This window comes from Helianthus annuus, chromosome 8 (genome assembly GCF_002127325.2).
Source record: "Helianthus annuus cultivar XRQ/B chromosome 8, HanXRQr2.0-SUNRISE, whole genome shotgun sequence".
NCBI classification, from domain to species: domain Eukaryota; kingdom Viridiplantae; phylum Streptophyta; class Magnoliopsida; order Asterales; family Asteraceae; genus Helianthus; species Helianthus annuus.
Window position 1 is genome coordinate 45,261,506 of NC_035440.2, and position 19,255 is coordinate 45,280,760.

A 19,255-nucleotide genomic window follows, 5' to 3' on the forward strand; every position below is an offset into this window, starting at 1 on the left:
CAGGCCAAATGTCGCCGCTATTGGTCGATCCGCATCCCGGAGTCTGAAACCAAACCCCAGCCGTTGATCCTTATCCTGATCTAACGGTTGGGGATTTAAAGGGCATTAGCGGCGACAAGACAATAGGCATTAGCGGCGACAGTTGTCTCCGCTAAAAGTCAATCCGTGTGAAGCTTGAAAAGAGCTGATCTCTGCCCTTGATGAGAGTATGATCCAACGGTTTAGGTTCCTTCCTGCTTTCTCTTCCTTCAACAAAAACACTCACCCACAAACACAAACACAAACACAATCACCAACTCCATCATCTTCACAACAACAACAACCTGTTACCACCACCACCGGATCACCACCACCGTGAAGCAACCACCGCCATCTTCACAACCAGAGCATCGCCGGACCATTACCGGAGCATCGTCGGAGCACCTGCATCTTCACCGGAGAATCACCTGCATCGCCACCGTCAACCACCACCGTAAATGACCGTCTTCTTCGTCACCGGAGCACCTTCTCCGTCAAGCTCCGACTTGTTTTTTAGTTTTATGTAGAAAATGTGTAATGTAATTTTATGTAAAAGGATTTGTTTGAGTTTATGGATGTATATATAAGATTTGAATGATAACACGGCGAGGAATTTGTGTTTATGCTTTGTTTGAGTTTATGATACATGAGATTTGAATGAAAAATTTGTGTAAAATGTTTTGTTGTTTGAGTTTATGAAGATTTGCAGGTCTCGGGCGAGCTTTCCGGCAATTCTCCGGTAAAAACATTAGCGGCGACGCTGACCTTTAGCGACGACAGGAGGCCAATAGCGTCCGACCAATACCGGCGACCATTTACCGGCGACGTGTCGCCGCTAAAGGTCAATACCGGCGACAATTTTAACCAATACCGGCGACAGCTGTCGCCGCTAAAGGTGGTCCATTCTTGTAGTGAATCGAGCTCCAAATTAAGGCCATTGCTTCAGCTGCATATGCTATATGAACTCCAGCTCCACAACCCCCCTTTATCACATATAGCTTCTCACTTAATGCTATCAAAAAGAGAAAGCGCAAAAATAATCAATATTGGTCATGAAAGTTATCGTAAATTGTTATAAGATATAGAAATGAAGGTAAAAAGGGTGCTTATTACCTGAAAGAACTGAACCAGCATGCTCAAGAGCTTCATCTGCACATGATTCCATAATCTGATATGTATGTACAAGTCAGTGATTATTGCCCAAAAGGCTTTAGATGTTACAAATCAGTTATTGTTAATGATATAAATTTAAATGTGAGATAGATGCAGTAAAAAACCAACTTACGCACCGTCAGAGAACCTTCAGAAGCCCTTTTGACACCACAAGACAAAGGAGAATCAATCAACTTCAAGCCTTTCTTCTCATCTACAATTTGTAGCAAAATACCAAAATGTGTTAAAAATAAAAAGAGGCTTGAAAGCATGACATAATCTTAAAATTTTACCTCAATACAAGAAGCGAAATAACAAGTGTGAAAGTCATATATAATTATTTCATATTATTGGATGAAATTTGTAATGATTAACAGAATTGATAGGGTTCTTGATTGAATTGGTAAATGTAACATTACATGATACAAGTATATATACATCCCGGAAGAAAACTAATAACCGTCCCTAACTTTATATTATAAAGAATAACAATAATAATGATATAATGTTACTTATAAACTTAATGAACCTATATATAAGATCTAGCTTATATTTAATATCGTTCTAATACCCTCCCGTAAGCTAGATCGAGAGGTTTGCTGAATCTTTAGTCAGCGTATGCATCCCATATCTGCAGTTGGCTTTTCAGATGGTTGAAGACCTTTTGCTGCAAAGCTTTGGTGAGTATATCAGCAATTTGATTTCCGGTGGGACAGAAATGTACTTCTACATTGTTATTTTTAATCGAATCTCGAATGAAATGATATTTAATCCTTATGTGTTTGCTTTTCCCGTGAAATACAGGATCTTTGGCAAGACTTATTGTGGATTTGTTATCACAGTGAATTATTACTGGACCTTTGACTCCTTCTTGAAGTTCTTCCAGAATTCCTTTAAGCCAGAGTGCTTGACATCCTGCCATAGATAGAGCGATGTACTCGGCTTCTGTCGAAGACAAAGCTACTACCTTTTGTTTCTTTGACTGCCATGCTATAGTTCCTGTTCCTAATTGAAATACGTATCCTGATGTGCTCTTACTATCATCTATGTTACCCGCATAGTCACTGTCACTGAAACCCGTTAATGTCCCTTTCCCTCCTTTTGAGTAGACGAGTCCTTGGTTTAGAGTTCCTTTTATATATCTTAAAATTCTCTTTCCTGCTTCCCAGTGACTTCGTTTGGGCTGCTCCATGAATTGACTTATTTTGTTAACTGCAAACATTATGTCTGGCCTAGTGTTTGTCAGATACATCAAACTTCCCACCAGTCTCCTATATAAATTGGAATCTACATCATCGTCCATGTCTTGTTTTGACAAGCGTAAACCATATTCCATTGGAGTTGAAAGCGTGGTGCAGTTTGACATATTGAATCTATCTAATAAACCCTTTGCATATTGATGTTGTGTGAGAATGATGTTTCCATTGTTGAAAGTGACTTCCATTCCCAGGAAATAGTGCAGCGTTCCCATATCGGTCATTTCAAACTCACGTTTCATCAAATCTTTAAATGTCTTGAGACTAGACATTGAATCACTAGCTATAATGAGATCATCCACATACAGACAGATAATTATCCTTTCATCTTTAGATATTTTCGTGAACAAGGTATGTTCATACGTACACTTCTTGAATCCATGTGTAACAAAGTATCCTTCTATTCTACTGTACCAAGCTCTTGGAGCTTGTTTTAAACCATATAGTGCCTTCTTTAGTTTACATACCTTCTTTTCTTCACCTTTCACTACATATCCTTCTGGTTGTTCAGTGAAGACACATTCTTTAAGGTTCCCATTTAAGAAGGCCGTTTTAACATCCATTTGGTGTAAATACCATCCATGATGTGCTGCTAATGCAAGTACAAGACGAACTGTATCAAATCTTATTACCGGGGCAAAGACTTCTTGATAATCTATCCCATATTTTTGACTATAACCTTTCACTACCAATCTGGCCTTGTACTTGCTTACTTTTCCATGCTCGTCATATTTCGTTTTGTATATCCACTTAACACCAATTGGTGTTTGATTCTTAGGAGGATCTACTAGATCCCAGGTATTGTTTTTGATTATGGACTCCATCTCCTTATCCATGGCTTCTTGCCATTTGATATCTTTGCTTGCCTCGTTGTATGTCGTTGGATCAGAGTCCGCATACAAGACAAAATTCACTACGTTGCTAGCATCACTTTGGCTTTTGTTATAAAGTTCCCTTACTTGTGCTTCTGTTAGGGCCGACGAACTTTGATATATTTCTGACACTCGCTTAGTTTTTATAACCTCATTTTCAGAATCAGATGAAGTGTCTTCATGAACTCCGGATCCCTCACTATTACCTATTTCTTCATCATGAGCATTTTGCATATTATCTTCAATGTTACTTGCATGATTTTCATTTGCACCACTCACTGAAGGTGTTTCACTTCCGCTTCGGTTTTCTACCATATCTTCTACAGCCACAGTTTGATCATCATCACTTACAGTATTCATTCCTATGTATAGCTTCCCATCGCTTCCCTTTGTAGTTACCCAGTGTTGACTTTCATTAAAGATTACATCCCTGCTTATGATTGTTTTATTTGTCACTGGATTATATAGTTTGTATGCTTTACTATGTTCGCTATACCCAACGAATATAACCCGCTCGGTTTTAACATCTAACTTAGTACGATTTTGCTTTGGAATATGAACATAAGCAATACATCCGAATATCCGGAGATGTTCTACGTTGGGCTTCCTACCACTCCATACTTCTTGTGGCGTTAAGTCTGGAACACTTTTGGTGATGGTTCGATTCAGTAGATAAGTAGCACAAGACACGGCTTCGGCCCAATACATGTTTGGTAGTTCTTTCATTTTCATCATACTCCTACTTAATTCCATGAGAGTTCTATTTTTTCTTTCTGCTACCCCGTTTTGCTGAGGAGTATAACTAGTAGTAAGTTGATGATGTATTCCATTTTCCTTTAAAAAATTTTGAAATTTGTGCCCACAATACTCTCCGCCCCTGTCCGTCCTCATGCTCTTAATTTTATAACCTACTTGATTCTCTGCTAGACGTTTGAAGTTTCTAAAGTAACTTAAGGCTTGAGACTTGAACTTTAGAAAATATACCCATGTCTTTCTCGAAAAATCATCTATAAATGTAATAAAATACCTGCACCCTCCGATGGATTGTGTTTTCATGGGTCCACAGATATCAGAATGGATAAGTTGAAGAGGTTCACTTGCTCGCCATACAACTTTCTTTGAGAACGGCTTTCTAGCATGTTTACCAAAGATGCATCCTTCACATATGTGCGATGATTTATCGATCTTTGGCAATCCGCTTACCGTCTCATTCAAGCCCATATCATGCAGAGTCTCGAAATTTACATGTCCATATCTTCGATGCCATAAGACCGAGTTGTCTTGAGTAGTCATGTTGCAAACTCTAGGGACTATGTCATGTTTCAGATTCAACGGGAACATCTTGTTACCTGTCATCTTAATAGTTCCCATGCAGTGACCAGAGGAGTCATGAATTGTACATCCTTCTTTATTAAATCTTACATCATAACCCTTCTGCACTAACTGACCGACGCTTAGTAAATTATGTTTTAACCCATTCACGTAAAACACATTCGGTATTTTCTTTTCTTGTCCCTTGATTCTGACATTTACCTCTCCACATCCGAGAACTTCTAACTTTTTATCATCTCCAGTCCTTACTTCTCTTTGTTCTGATTCATCCAGATTTACAAACAAGGTTTTATTGCCTGTCATGTGATTGCTGCATCCGCTATCTAGGTACCAGCAATTGTACCTATTCTTTGACAATTGTAACACCGAATCGAACTATTAAACCTATTCCTTCCTTTTCCTCGTCCCCTTCCTGGGATATCGTTTTTAAACTGTCTTGGTCTATCATAATTACCCCCTTGAACTTGAAACACTTGTTCTACGGATGTATCATCATACTGTTTTAACCTTAATTCATGCGATTGAAGAATACCTAACAGTTCCTCAGTAGAAATCATATTTAGATCTTTCGATTCTTCAATTGCCACGACCACCGATTCATACTTTCTAGTCAAACTTCTTAAGATTTTCTCAATTACACGTTGTTCATCTATTCGTTCTTCATTCATACGTAATTGATTGACTATTATCGTGGTACGGTTAACATAATCTTCTATACTTTCGCTTTCCTTCATACGTAAGTTATCGAATTCACATCTTAGGGTTTGAAGCCTTACCGTTTTAACCCTGTTCTCCCCTCTGTATGCTTTGTGCAAAACTTCCCATGCATCTTTTGATGTTTTGCATGTTGCAATGCGTTCGAATACCATTTCGTTCACTGACTGGAACATAATATGCATCGCCTTCTTGTCTTTCTTAACCTTTTCTTTATAAGCATTTTGTTCATTCTCCGGTGCATTGGATGCAATTTCAGTATAACCTTCATCCACAATTGACCATAAGTCTTGTGATTCTAGTAAAACCTTCATCTGTATATGCCAATGGTAGTAATTCTGACCCAATAATTTGGGAATTTGGGTTTGAATTCCACCATTCGTCGCCATGTTTACAGATCTGATGAAATTATAATCCTTTTAAACTGAAAAATGATGATATTGTAACGAATCTGTCGAATAATGATCACGGATCGGTGGCTCTGATACCACTTTATTGGATGAAATTTGTAATGATTAACAGAATTGATAGGGTTCTTGATTGAATTGGTAAATGTAACATTACATGATACAAGTATATATACATCCCGGAAGAAAACTAATAACCGTCCCTAACTTTATATTATAAAGAATAACAATAATAATGATATAATGTTACTTATAAACTTAATGAACCTATATATAAGATCTAGCTTATATTTAATATCGTTCTAATACATATGTATTCATGACGGACCGAGACTTACAATAGGACTTAGGAGAAACGATCAAACGATGAATTCTGAAACTGTGATTCAAATTCATATTATGATTAACTCATGTCATTTATTGTTCGATTTTCCAGATACAATGTGTCGCAAAGAAAATAACCTTATAAACGTGAAGTCAGATTTTCGACATACCATCCATATAATCTGCAGCCCTGAATGTATGAACAAACATACATCCAAAATATCTGTGATATGTGAATATACTACAGGGTCTTAATTGTAAAATTGTAACAGTTGGGGGGGTTGTTATAATAGTTACTGTTAATAGTTGTTAAGACAGTTAATGACAGTTGTAATAGTGTACTTAAGGAGTGGAGTAATAACAGAACAGTTGGTTGGTTGTGAAATCCTTCTTGTTATCTTTCTCTCTCTAACTCACTTTCTCTCTCTAACATTCACGTATCAATTGGTATCAGAGCTCTCCGATCCTCGGAAGCTCCATTATCGATTGATTGGTCCGTTTGATTCATAAGAATCAGTCATTGTTCGATTGATTCAGTTCAATTCGATTCGGAATTGATCATTGTTCGGTCAATTCTATTCGTGTTCTTCGTTTCATCACTCAAAATTGATCATTGTTCGATCAATTTGTTCAGCAATTATGACAGCAACAAGAGGTCAAACTGAAATTGAAAAAACTTTGAAGGAGCATGCGAATTCATTGCTCAAGATTGATGCATTCATGGCGAAAACAGAGCATACCTTCAATGATTTCAAACAATTATTGGAGAAATTGGTTAACAATAACAACAATAATCATTCCGGTTCCAGCGACACAGGTAATACCAATCAAGATTTCAATAATTTCAATCGGAATGATAGATTCTTTAGAATGGGGAAACTGGAATTTCCAAAGTATGATGGTTCCGGAGACGTTGAAGACTGGGTGTGTAAGTGCGATCACTTTTTTGATGTGGATGATACTCCGGAAAACTACAAGGTCAGGTATGCTGTGATTCATTTGGAAGGAAGAGCTATTAAATGGCATAATAATTTTGCAAAAACTAGACCTATTGCTAGTGTTTCATGGGCAGAATATGCTAGAACAATCACTGATAGATTTTCTAAGCAATTGTTTAGAGATGCTATGGGGATTTTATCCTCTACTGTACAAGATGGGGAGTTGGAAACTTATTGTGATGAGTTTGATGAAAACTTGTTAAGGGTAACTATAGCAGAAGAGTATGCAATTAGTCTTTTCATTAAGGGTCTTAAACCTGAATTAGGGGGTCCGGTTAGTATGTTTGATCCAAAAACCATGAAAGAAGCTTATATGTTGGCAAAGAAACAGAAACTTGCTAATGAAAAAATGAAATCCCAGTTTAAACCTTCATTCAATTCGAAACCAACGTCTTCCACATTTATACATAATCCTAAACCTATATCCACCTTCAAACCACCAGTTAACACATCACACTTACCATTGTTACCTAATCCTCACCCCAATCAGAAGTTGTCTACCACTAGAAGATTGACCAGTAGAGAAATTGAAAATAAAAGGTCAAAAGGGGAATGTTTCTGGTGTAATTACAAGTTTACCCCTACCCACAAATGTCCAAATAAACAATTGTTTGTGTTAGAAGTGGTTGATGGGGAAGATGAGGGACAACAGGATGGGGAATATATGACTAATGACCCAACTGCTGATGTTACTCAGGATACGGTGATTGACACTACAGTGACTGATCCTCTTATCTCTATTCATGCCTTGACAGGTATCCCCTCTTTCTATACTATGCAAGTAGTAGGCAATATTGGTACAAAAACCTTACAAATATTGATAGATTCGGGGTCTACTCATAATTTCATTGATGAGAAGTTGGCTGTTAAGTTGGGGTGTGTAATGAAAGACATAGAGGGAATGAAGGTGGGAGTAGCAAATGGTTCTCAGCTGTTATGTGTGAAAGTTTGTCAAGGATTTCAATGGCAAATGCAGGGTTTGTGGATGAAGGCTGATGTACTAGTATTACCACTGGCCAGTTACGACATGGTGTTGGGGGTCCAATGGTTGTCTTCTCTTGGGGATATTGTGTGGAATTTTCAAGATTTAACTATGCAGTTTCGGGTAGATAGTAAGGTTTACCAATTGAAGGGAAGTAATACTAATAGAGTCTCATTATGTTCGAATAAATTGATGAGTCATCTATTGACATCACAGGGCAGCCAAGTTGTTCAATCTCAATTGTTCAGTTTACAACAAGTTGAGGGTGATGAGCATTACCAACATAAGGCAGTGGTTCCTAATGGGGTAGCTGATAGCAAGATTCAGTCTTTATTGCAGGAGTTTGGGGATGTTTTTGCTACTCCTAATTGTTTACCACCATCTAGAGCTTACGATCACAGGATTATTCTCAAGGATGAATCCATGGTTATTAGTCAAAAGCCGTATAGGTATCAGGCTGCACAAAAGGATGTCATAGAGAAGATGACTAAGGAGTTACTGGACACAAGAGTTATACAGGGCAGTACCAGCCCTTTTGCAGCCCCTGTGGTGTTGGTTAAAAAAAAAGACGGATCTTGGCGAATGTGTATTGATTATCGAAGGCTTAATGATGCAACCGTTAAGAATGGGTACCCTATACCTCTGATTGAAGAACTGCTGGACGAATTGGGGGGAGCTACAATATTCTCTAAGCTGGATTTAAGGTCAGGATACCATCAAATTAGGATGTATCCTGATGATGTACATAAGACGGCTTTTAGGACTCATGAAGGTCACTTTGAGTTCTTGGTAATGCCTTTCGGCTTAACCAATGCTCCGGCTACCTTCCAGTCCTTGATGAATCATACTTTTAAGGATTTTTTGAGGAAATCAGTTCTTGTATTCTTTGATGACATACTGGTATACAGCAAAACGGTAGAGCAGCACGTGATACATTTAAGAGAGGTCTTGACTGTTTTGAGAGAAGCTAAGTTGTATGCGAGACTTTCTAAATGTGCATTTGGAGGAGTGACTGTAGAATATTTGGGTCACATTATTTCAAAAGAGGGGGTAGCAACTGATCCGAAGAAGATTGCAGCAGTCAAACAATGGCCACAACCTACCAATGTCAAACAGTTGAGGGGTTTTCTCGGGTTATCAGGGTACTACAGAAGATTTATTCGAGCATATGGTGTTTTAGCAAAGCCATTGACTTCTCTTTTAAAAAAGGATAACTTTGTATGGACGGAGGAATCTACAAGTGCTTTTGAAAACCTTAAAGAAGCAGTTTGTTCACCGCCAGTTTTGACTCTTCCAGATTTTGATAAACCCTTCGTGTTAGAGACTGATGCTTCTGCATTAGGGATTGGGGCTGTTTTAATGCAAGACAACCATCCATTGGCCTTTATCAGCAAAGCACTATCTCCCAGGCAGCAAGCTTTATCAGTATATGAAAAGGAACTGTTAGCTATCATCTATGCAGTCAAATATTGGCACCACTACTTATCTGTCAGTCGTTTCGTTATCAGAACAGAACAGATCAAAAAAGTTTGAAGTACCTGCTAGAACAGAGGTTAACTACACCCTTACAACATGCTTGGCGCTCCAAATTGTTGGGATATGATTATGAAATAGTGTATAAAAAGGGGGTGGAAAACCAAGTGGCTGATGCATTGTCTAGAGTCCAAAGTCCTGCCTTGTTTACTATGTCCTTGTCTACATTGGATGGCACTCTTTGGGAACGAATTAAGAAATCTTGGCAAGAGGATGGTGTGATTAAAGGAAGGATACAAAAATTGATGAAGGGAGAAACTGTAAAAGGATATAAGTGGAATGGGGAAGTATTATTAAAGAATAACAGGGTGATAGTGGGAAATGATGAGGAATTACAAAGAGATATTATTAGGTTGTGCCATGATTCAAGCATGGGAGGGCACTCGGGTGTACATGCCACTACCCAAAAGATCAAGGGCATCTTTAAATGGAAGGGATTACATAAACAAGTTCGATACTTTATTCGAACCTGTGATGTGTGTCAAAGGATTAAGTCTGAAAATGTGGCATATCCTGGATTGTTGCAACCTTTGCCTGTTCCAAAGCATATTTTTTCCGATATTTCAATGGATTTCATAGGAGGATTGCCTAAGGTGCAAGGAAAGGATTCTATTATGGTGGTGGTGGATAGGTTGACTAAGTTTGGTCATTTTATTCCGTTGGGACATCCTTATACAGCTGCTGGGGTTGCTCAAGCTTTCATGGATAATGTTTTTAAGCTGCACGGATGGCCTCAAACCATTGTATCTGACAAAGACCCCTTATTCTTAAGTAGTTTCTGGAAAGAGTTCACTAAAATGCATGGTATACAGCTGAACATGTCAACTGCCTACCATCCTCAATCTGATGGCCAGACTGAAGTGGTTAATAGGTGCATTGAGTCTTATTTGAGGGGCATGACACTCAGTACTAAACTGCCCTGGATTAAATGGTTAACCTTGGCTGAGTGGTGGTACAATACAAATTACCATTCCTCAATCAAGACTACACCCTTCCAGGCTTTGTACGGATACCCACCGCCTATTTGTGTTCCCTATATTCCTAAGGATTGCACTATCGCAGCTGTGGATGAATTGTGTATTGAAAGGGAACAAACAATTAAACAGCTGAGACAGGCTTTGTTGGTCGCCCAGAATCAGATGAAACAAGTGGCAGATGGTAAAAGAAGTGAACGAGAGTTTGATGTGGGGCAATGGGTATATTTGCGACTACAGAATCACAGACAGCATTCTCTAAGGAAACACACAAATAGCAAGTTAAGCCCTAAGTACTTTGGGCCATTCCTAATCTTAGAAAGAGTTGGTAAAGTTGCATACAAGCATGACTTACCGGCGGAAGCACAACTTCATCCTACCTTCCATGTGTCGTTGTTGAAACCAGCAAGAGGTGATCATTCTACTGTTCTTCCTTTACCAGTGCAATCTCGGTTCTTGTTTTATCCAGCTGCAGTGGTGGATCGGAAGATGGTTAAGAAGAATAATCGTGTCAGTGTGGATGTGTTAATAAGTTGGAAGGGCTTACCATTGACAGAGGCATCGTGGGAGAATCTTGAAGAAATGAAAGTGCGGTTCCCTGATTTTGACTTTGGGAGTTGAAATTGTTAAGGATTGGTAATTTTGGGGACAAAATTACTTAAAGAAGGGGGTATTGATATGTGAATATACTACAGGGTCTTAATTGTAAAATTGTAACAGTTGGGGGGGTTGTTATAATAGTTACTGTTAATAGTTGTTAAGACAGTTAATGACAGTTGTAATAGTGTACTTAAGGAGTGGAGTAATAACAGAACAGTTGGTTGGTTGTGAAATCCTTCTTGTTATCTTTCTCTCTCTAACTCACTTTCTCTCTCTAACATTCACGTATCAATCTGAAAACATTTTCTGAACACAATTCCAAATAAGTACATTTTCTGAACACAATTCCACAACAAAAAACTTACAAGACATCAGATATGATAGTCCAACACTACACACGAACAGGAAAACATTCCGCTTCTTCGCCTCATCAACAAGGTCCCGAAGCGTCACCTGTTGCCTGCCGGTTCTCATTTTCACACTTCGGATCAATCAATTTTCACGGCGATACATCCATTTAACAAAATTAGTAAAAATCATTAGTTAGTTCTGGAACCTTTCTGCCACCGTATCTGCAAAAGAAACAATCAATTATCGCAAATTGAGGTGCACAACAGAGTATTTAGGTTTTTTTTTTTTGCAGAACGAAAACAATCGAAATCAAAATCGAGTTGAATGAAATTGAGGTTTTATGCCATTCGATTAATAAGGGTTTTGGAGTGTGCCGTCGTTGAGCTTGATTTGAAAAAAATGGGTGCATAAATAGCAAAGTGAGTGTTTAGGTTTTTGTTGAGAAAATGAGTGCTTTTGTTCGTCTATGGAGTGGGATAGGAGTTAGGGTTTTTTGACTTCTGAATCTTGGAGCGGGAGCGGGAGCGGGAATGAGGCTTACAGTGTGATGGTTCATGGTTGGGGATGGAAAAATGTGAAGGGGATAAAGAGTGAAAAGCATTCAATGGTCACATAAATTAATTAAAGTGTGATGATTGACTACTTATTAGTCACATTTTTTTCTCATCACAGTAACAATTGATCACTTTTAGCCACATATAAAAACTTATAAATGACTAATAAACAATATCTTTGGTCACTGAAATTTGTAAGTGTCCATATGTTTTATCTTTTAGCCACATTATTAAAGATCTATTGTGACGATTAGTAATATTTTGTCACAATTTTACATTGTGGCTAGTGATTGTCACATTTTTTATTGAAAGCGTGACTAAAGGTTTTAAAAGATGTGTTTCTGTCACATGAATTAAAAAATCAAACAAATACCGTGACAGTAGGTCACATTTGGCCACATTTTTCAAGTTGTGGCTAAACTGGCTAGTAAATGTCACATTTTTTTCAAAAGGTGTGGCTAAAGGATTTGAGTTGCTATACAATGGTCACATTAATAATAAAATGTGTGGCTGAAAGTGGCAGAACGGTTTTGAGAATAGTGTGGCCGTAGGCCATTTTTGACGTAGTGCCCTCTTTTTTCAGTTTTGTCCATCTCATGCAGCAAAATCTTTCTACACTCACATAACAAATCATTTAATGAAGCTTCATGCAGAACATTACCGAGGATCAAAGAAAAGATGTTTTGCCGTCGTTGTATTTTTTGGCATTTTACATTGAGTTGTAATTTTTTTAGCAACCACTATGTGTTTTTTTTGTGTTTTTTTGGTGTGATAAATGGAAGGTGGTGAGACGTTTCTATTTATAGAATTTTTTTTGGCACATAGTTTAGGCGGGATGTTATTTTTATAACAAAAAATGCAATTAACAATTATCCTGATGTAAGCTTTGGCGTTATATATAATGGCGTTTCATATTTTTTGGCGTTTTTGTAGTCAGAGAGCTTAAATAAAAAACCTTTAAAAAGTACCCAGTGATAAAATTGGCGTTTTGTATGTATTTGGCGTTTTATTTTTCAATGGCGTTTTATATGAGAAATGGTTTTTTACTTTTTTATCCTTAATGAAGCGCCTCCACGTAATAAAATTGTTGTTATTTACTAAAATGCCACCGCGCCAATCTAGTCCATAGATTGTTTTGATCGGACGATCAATAAGCGTCTCACCGTTCTCACACTTTCTACCGTTTTCTCTAAATCCTGGCCCAATATATATATATATATATATATATATATATATATATATATATATATGATTAGGTTCAAACGTGAACAAAATCCCAAGAGTGAACTGCGTGAACTGATCTTGGCCCTTGATTTTTATGATCTTGAGATTTAAAATTGTGGCATGATGGTAATTATTTGGTTAATTTTTTTCATTTAATTAAATACATAAGGGTATATCCGTAATTACACAATCAAACTAATTCAAAAAAGAAACCTAAATTCTTTCCATATATCAAATTGAAAATTCATGATTATCAACATTTAATTGGGAATACGAAGTCTCCAGATCTACACTCAACAAACTTTCTTCAACATCCTTCTCTCCCACCTCAAATCACTCAAATCTGAATTGTTCTTACTATCCAAATCGTTCACAATCAACCACCAAGACTCCATATCTACACTCACAAACTCTTCTTCTGCGATATCGAGTTCGGCGAATCACAACAATCGTTCACTCAGTTCGGCGTCAATGTGCTGCCGCACATCCGCCTCCTTCCACCGGACGCCATAGATCTGAAATCTGGTTCGATCGCAATGGACGCCGGAGATTTCTCCGGTTTAGCGGAATCTATGGCGTAGTTTATCCAACCGAAGACGAAACTAAAATTGGTAACATTCATCGTCCTCCGTTTCTTTAATTAATGCAGAAGGTGATCAATGGTTTGATAAGCTTTGTGTTCATACAGGGCAAAAAGTTATTGGAGAACCTGTGGTTTCTGGCTTAGTTCTTGATGATTCCGTCCTATGGGATCCTGATTTTATCACAGCGGCAAAGCAAGTGACTATTTTTCTTGTTCTTTTTTCATATAATTTTGTGCTTTCGTACCAAACTGTCCTTTAAATTCTACACAGAAGTCTTTTGGAATTGATGATTTTTGCAAAATACCAAATGGGGTCAACGGTAAAAATACATGTTCTAGAACCATTGTGTACCTCCTGAGCCTTTTCTCCTGGCATTTTACATTTTTGTTCATATTTACACAGGGCTTGAAGAAAGGATGCATCTTGTTTGGGACACAATAGTGGTACGTTAATATCATTATATCAATTTTGTAGTTTGAAAAATGTTTTACTTTTTGAGTTCAATATCACACATTAACCAGCATGCTCCACCCCCTTTTTTCAATAAATGTGGGTCCCTTAATTAGCTGGATGATAAAGGTAAACAATCGTTTTCTTTCTTCTTTTTTATGATTATCACTCCACTTCAGTTGATTTTATTATTGGTTATAATTAATTTGGTTTTAATTGGGGTTTGATTAGAGAGTGATTAAGAATTTAGCATATTCTGTGATTTGGGTGTTGTTTGAAATTTGAATTTTAGATCTTGAGTTCTTGATCAGTTGATCTTTCCTAGAAGAAACCATAATCAAGTGTTTAAATTTGAATTTTAGATCCGAATCGAAGAAAAAACGATTCATCTTAGTTTCCTCGTCGGCATTGATCTTCACCGAATCGAAGAAAAAACGATTCTAAATCCGATTTTACATTGTTTTTCAGATCCACCGGCGGTTTTCTGGATCCTTGAACAGAACGGTTATCCACCGGCGGTCCAGAATATCCAGAATCTATCACCGACGTATAGTAAGTAACTCCAAAATTCGTAATTTTTTTTTCATGACTTTTTTTTCAATTTTTTGATTTTGCTCTGTTTTTAATGCGATGCACATATGTGTATTCTGATTTTACTCTGTTTTTAATGCGATGCAGATATGTGTATTCTGATTTTACTCTGTTTTTAATGCGATGTACACATGTGTATTCTGATTTTGCTCTGTTTTTAATTCGATGTACACATGTGTATTCTGATTTTGCTATGTTTTTAACGCGATGTACACATGTGTATTCTGATTTTGCTCTGTTTTTAATGCGAAGTACACATGTGTATTCGGATTTTGCTCTGATTTTAATGTGATGTACACATGTGTATAGAGTCTGTTTTTGTGATATCTCATGATTTTTTGAGTACTGAATGTGTAAAGTTGTTGATCTACACTTGTGGATTATGCAAAGTATTAGTTGCTGAGTTTCTTTTGTGCTATTATAGGAGTTTGTCATTAACGAGAAAAGTGGAGATGGAAGGTCGATAAGGATGATTCACGTATGAGGTCGATAAGGATGATTCACGTATGTTTGTTTGCTTGGTCGATAAGGATGATTCAGCATACAACGTGGCGAATAGTTGTAAAAGATTATGTTTTTGTTTTTCCGATTATGTTGGGTTTATTGTTTTCATGAAACTAGAACTTGTAATTGTATGTTTTTTTTGTTTGGTTTGGCAAACATTACGGGACTTGTAACTTGTTAAATATAAAATAGTTTTACAGGTATTGTTTCTATGTATGTATTATGCAGCTAATTACACATATGTACGATGCTGAGTACACATGTGTACTGTTCTATTAATATCCAAGTACACATGTGTATACCGTTGAAATATGAAGGTCACGTGGATCTTAAATATAAAAATTTGAATTCTGGTGATGAATTCTGAAATAAAAATTGAAATTGAAATCTTGTGATATGTTGTTTGTTTTGATATTTATCTTATTAAAAAATAAAAGATAATGAATTTAAAATAGGAAAGATGTAACTTAATTCAATTATTAAAATAATGATTTAAATCTAATTTTTTATATAATTACAATCCTACCCTTAACAACTAAAAAGGAAATCAAGAGTCCAGATCTGTTCACGCAGTTCACTCTTGGGAGGTTGTTCAGGCTGGAACCCTACCCTATATATATATATATATATATATATATATATATATATATATAGGGGAAGGTTCAAATGAAAACCACTAGTTAACGCGAAAACTCGAAAACTAATTAAAAAAAGCCAAAAAAACATGCAAAAAAATTTTTTTTTAAAAAATTTTTTTTTCAATCAAATTTTCGCAGGTTTTTTTATTAAAAAAAAAATTTCAAAAAAAAAAAAAAAAAAAAAAATTTTTTGTGTAGTGCACATGTGTAATACTGCACATGTGTCTGTGTACTACACATGTGTATTATTACACATGTGCACTACACAAATTTTTTTTTTTTTTTTTTTTTGAAAAAAAGGTTTTTTTTTTATATATAAAAACTAGCGATTTTTATTAAAAAAATTGAAAAAAAAAAAAAAAATTTTTTTGTGTGTTTTTTAGGCTTTTTTTAGTTAGTTTTCGAGTTTTCGCGTTAAAAGTGGTTTTCATTTGAACCATCCCCTATATATATATATATGGGGAAGGTTCAAATGAAAACCACTAGTTAACGCGAAAACTCGAAAACTAATTAAAAAAAGCCAAAAAAACATGCAAAAAAATTTTTTTTTTTAAAATTTTTTTTTTCAATCAAATTTTCGCAGGTTTTTTTATTAAAAAAAAAAAAAATTCAAAAAAAAAAAAAAAAAAAAAAATTTTTTTGTGTAGTGCACATGTGTAATACTGCACATGTGTCTGTGTACTACACATGTGTATTATTACACATGTGCACTACACAAATTTTTTTTTTTTTTTTTTTTTTTGAAAAAAAGTTTTTTTTTATATATAAAAACTAGCGATTTTTATTAAAAAAATTGAAAAAAAAAAAAAAAAAATTTTTTTGTGTGTTTTTTAGGCTTTTTTTAGTTAGTTTTCGAGTTTTCGCGTTAAAAGTGGTTTTCATTTGAACCATCCCCTATATATATATATATATATATATATATATATATATATATTTATATCTATACTATATTAATAAGCATATCCAAAGGACTTCTTAAGGTCATATGAATTTCCTTAAAACACCCCTAAAGCATACAGTACAAGTCTTTTAAGCACTAGAAAACATCACTTTCCACTTCTACCCTTCTACTAAAAAACACGGGATACATCTGGATACATTTTAGAGTTTCACCTTCATTTCAAAACATTTCAAATCGCCCGCTCCCTGCTCCTCTCTCTCTCTCTCTCTGGCGATTCTAGATCTGGATCTAGAGTTTTTCTCCAAGGCGATTCAAGATCTCAATCTCATCTCGCACCTGCTCTCCCTCTCTCTCTTCAACCTTGGTGATACGGCTGCTGTCTGGTACGCAATATCTTCTTCCTATCAACCCTAAACTTATTGGAGACGGTGGAAAGGGTGGTAGGATATGTTCGAGTTAAAATCTTGGGCTTCCATGTCGTTCGGAACTAAAACACTCCGATTTGGTTTGATTTTTATGAATTGGGGTTTTATTCGAGTTTTGGTTTTGGTCTAACCTTTTTATGTTCTCCTTTCTAATTGAAAATTTGGATTGATTGTTGATTCAATGGAGTAATTTATGCATTTAAGTTTTATGCTTTCTTTTAGGGCTTCAAATTGCACATGGAAGCTACTAGGTAGTTTGAAACGTGCTTATGTCGGCTTTCAATCGCAACCGCTGGCTGAAGCCTTCCGTTATTTCTGGTATGGTCATTGTTATTTAGGCATTCTGTTTATTTGTTCACATCACGCTTTCATATTATAAGTTTGGGTTGAATAGTTCAAGTTTTTGGGCTGCTATGCAGAACCACCCAAAAAGAAAGTAGGCATGTTACTCAGGTAAATGGCGGTAAGCGGTTGTGCCTCTGAAATAGGCCTGGTGATCCAGCTTGTGATAAATTCAACGTGGGTAAAAATCATTATGTTTGCCACTTGTAACCGTGTATACGTGTATGTAAATCTTGCTACATGTTGCTAAATTTGAGTATTCTGTGCATGAGCAATTCTGCTAAGTGCACGTGTACCTTCAGTTTATGATGTTTATAGTTTTTGTTACTTGTTTCAGATTGCACTCTCAAATGAAAAACCGAGCCAATGGAAGTTGATGACAAGAAAGCTCTTGACGAGGAGACTGACATTAAGAATAACAAAGAAGAGATCATAGAGGAGAAAGGACCAAAAATGGCGCAAAAACAAATGGCGGTGACGAAGAAAGCAACGACAAGACAAAAACATCAGTAGAGTGAGTAGAGTGACCGAGTAATTGGTTGTTGTCATTGTGTTTAATTTCTTCTGGTCCCTTTTAGAGTTATGATTTGCACAATTTAGATCTAAAATTGGCTTCTTTTTATGCCGATGGAGTCACTTTTGCTGGTACTGATGTACTGTAGATCGTTCATGCAGCTGAGCCTAAGTAAGTTTTTCTTTTCCAGATGGGTTCAGGTTGAAACGGGTCACGTGGGGTTCATTTTTTTACAATTTTGACCATTTTGACTGTTTTTTCCTTTCTTAAAGAGCGCATGAAAATCAACACTTCTGAATGGTCGATTCATTAAGTGTTCTGTTCCTTGATAACGTGTGTCGCAATGTAAATTTTCAAGTCATTTTTGTTTGTCGTGCAACAACAACTGCTGTTTGAGTGCATTTGACCGATGGTATCGCAGCGGCACTTGTTAAAGAAATGTATTAAAATTTCAAGTATATTGGATTATTGATGCACTTGTTGTCAGCGTTGATAATGGCGAGCATGTGTTTTTCAGGTGGAAGTATTTGGTTCTTTAAAGACCGGTTTATTCCTGCCAACCAGCTATGTTGATGTAAGATGGATCTGGAAGGTTGGGGGATCGAGTGAAGGAAAAGCTAAAGGAGTTTATTGGGGGGGGGGGGGCTACACAGATGATACTCTTGTGGTATGTTTAGTATACATGGAAATTGGTAGAACAGATGGTACTCAAAGGACCAAATTCTTTGGACCCATTTTTGGCTTTCAATTTGTGCTTTTTACTTTCTATCTCTGACTTTTTACTTTTGTTTCTTTTACAGATCCTGTTGAGACTTCAAGAGTTCTTAAAATGGTCAAACAAGAGCAAGGGTCTGCTGAAATGCTTTGCTACTCCAATATTCGTCATCACATACTTCCAAAATTTTAAACTAAAACAAATTCTACTCAAATAAATAACTAAAAAGAGCTGCAAATAAAAAGCTAAACTGATGAGTCAAAGTTAACCACATCAAGCTCCCACCATTATATAAATTAT

The 19,255-nt window shown here is 36.4% G+C and overlaps 1 protein-coding gene across 1 annotated transcript; it reads right to left on the reverse strand.

Annotated features, from left to right (window-relative positions):
* Positions 1-878: 878 nt before the first annotated feature.
* LOC110872761 lies at positions 879-12,110 on the reverse strand. The gene is made up of 6 exons (XM_022121635.2): positions 11,528-12,110; positions 6,214-6,265; positions 6,090-6,130; positions 1,308-1,384; positions 1,132-1,186; positions 879-1,030 (listed from the first exon to the last, which is right to left on the reverse strand). The coding sequence occupies exons 1-6, from the start codon at positions 11,634-11,636 to the stop codon at positions 879-881; spliced, it is 486 nt and encodes a 161-aa protein (XP_021977327.2). The 5' UTR covers positions 11,637-12,110.
* Between the last annotated feature and the right edge of the window lie 7,145 nt (positions 12,111-19,255).

Coding starts and splice junctions, on each gene's coding strand:
- LOC110872761 (XM_022121635.2), bottom strand. CDS start 11,636: ATGAGAACCGGCAGGCAACAGGTGACGCTTCGGGACCTTGTTGATGAG. Junction 6,131..6,213: donor TCTGACTTCACGTTTATAAG/GTTATTTTCTTT, acceptor TTTGAATCACAG/TTTCAGAATTCATCGTTTGA. Junction 1,031..1,131: donor TGCTGGTTCAGTTCTTTCAG/GTAATAAGCACC, acceptor TCTTTTTGATAG/CATTAAGTGAGAAGCTATAT.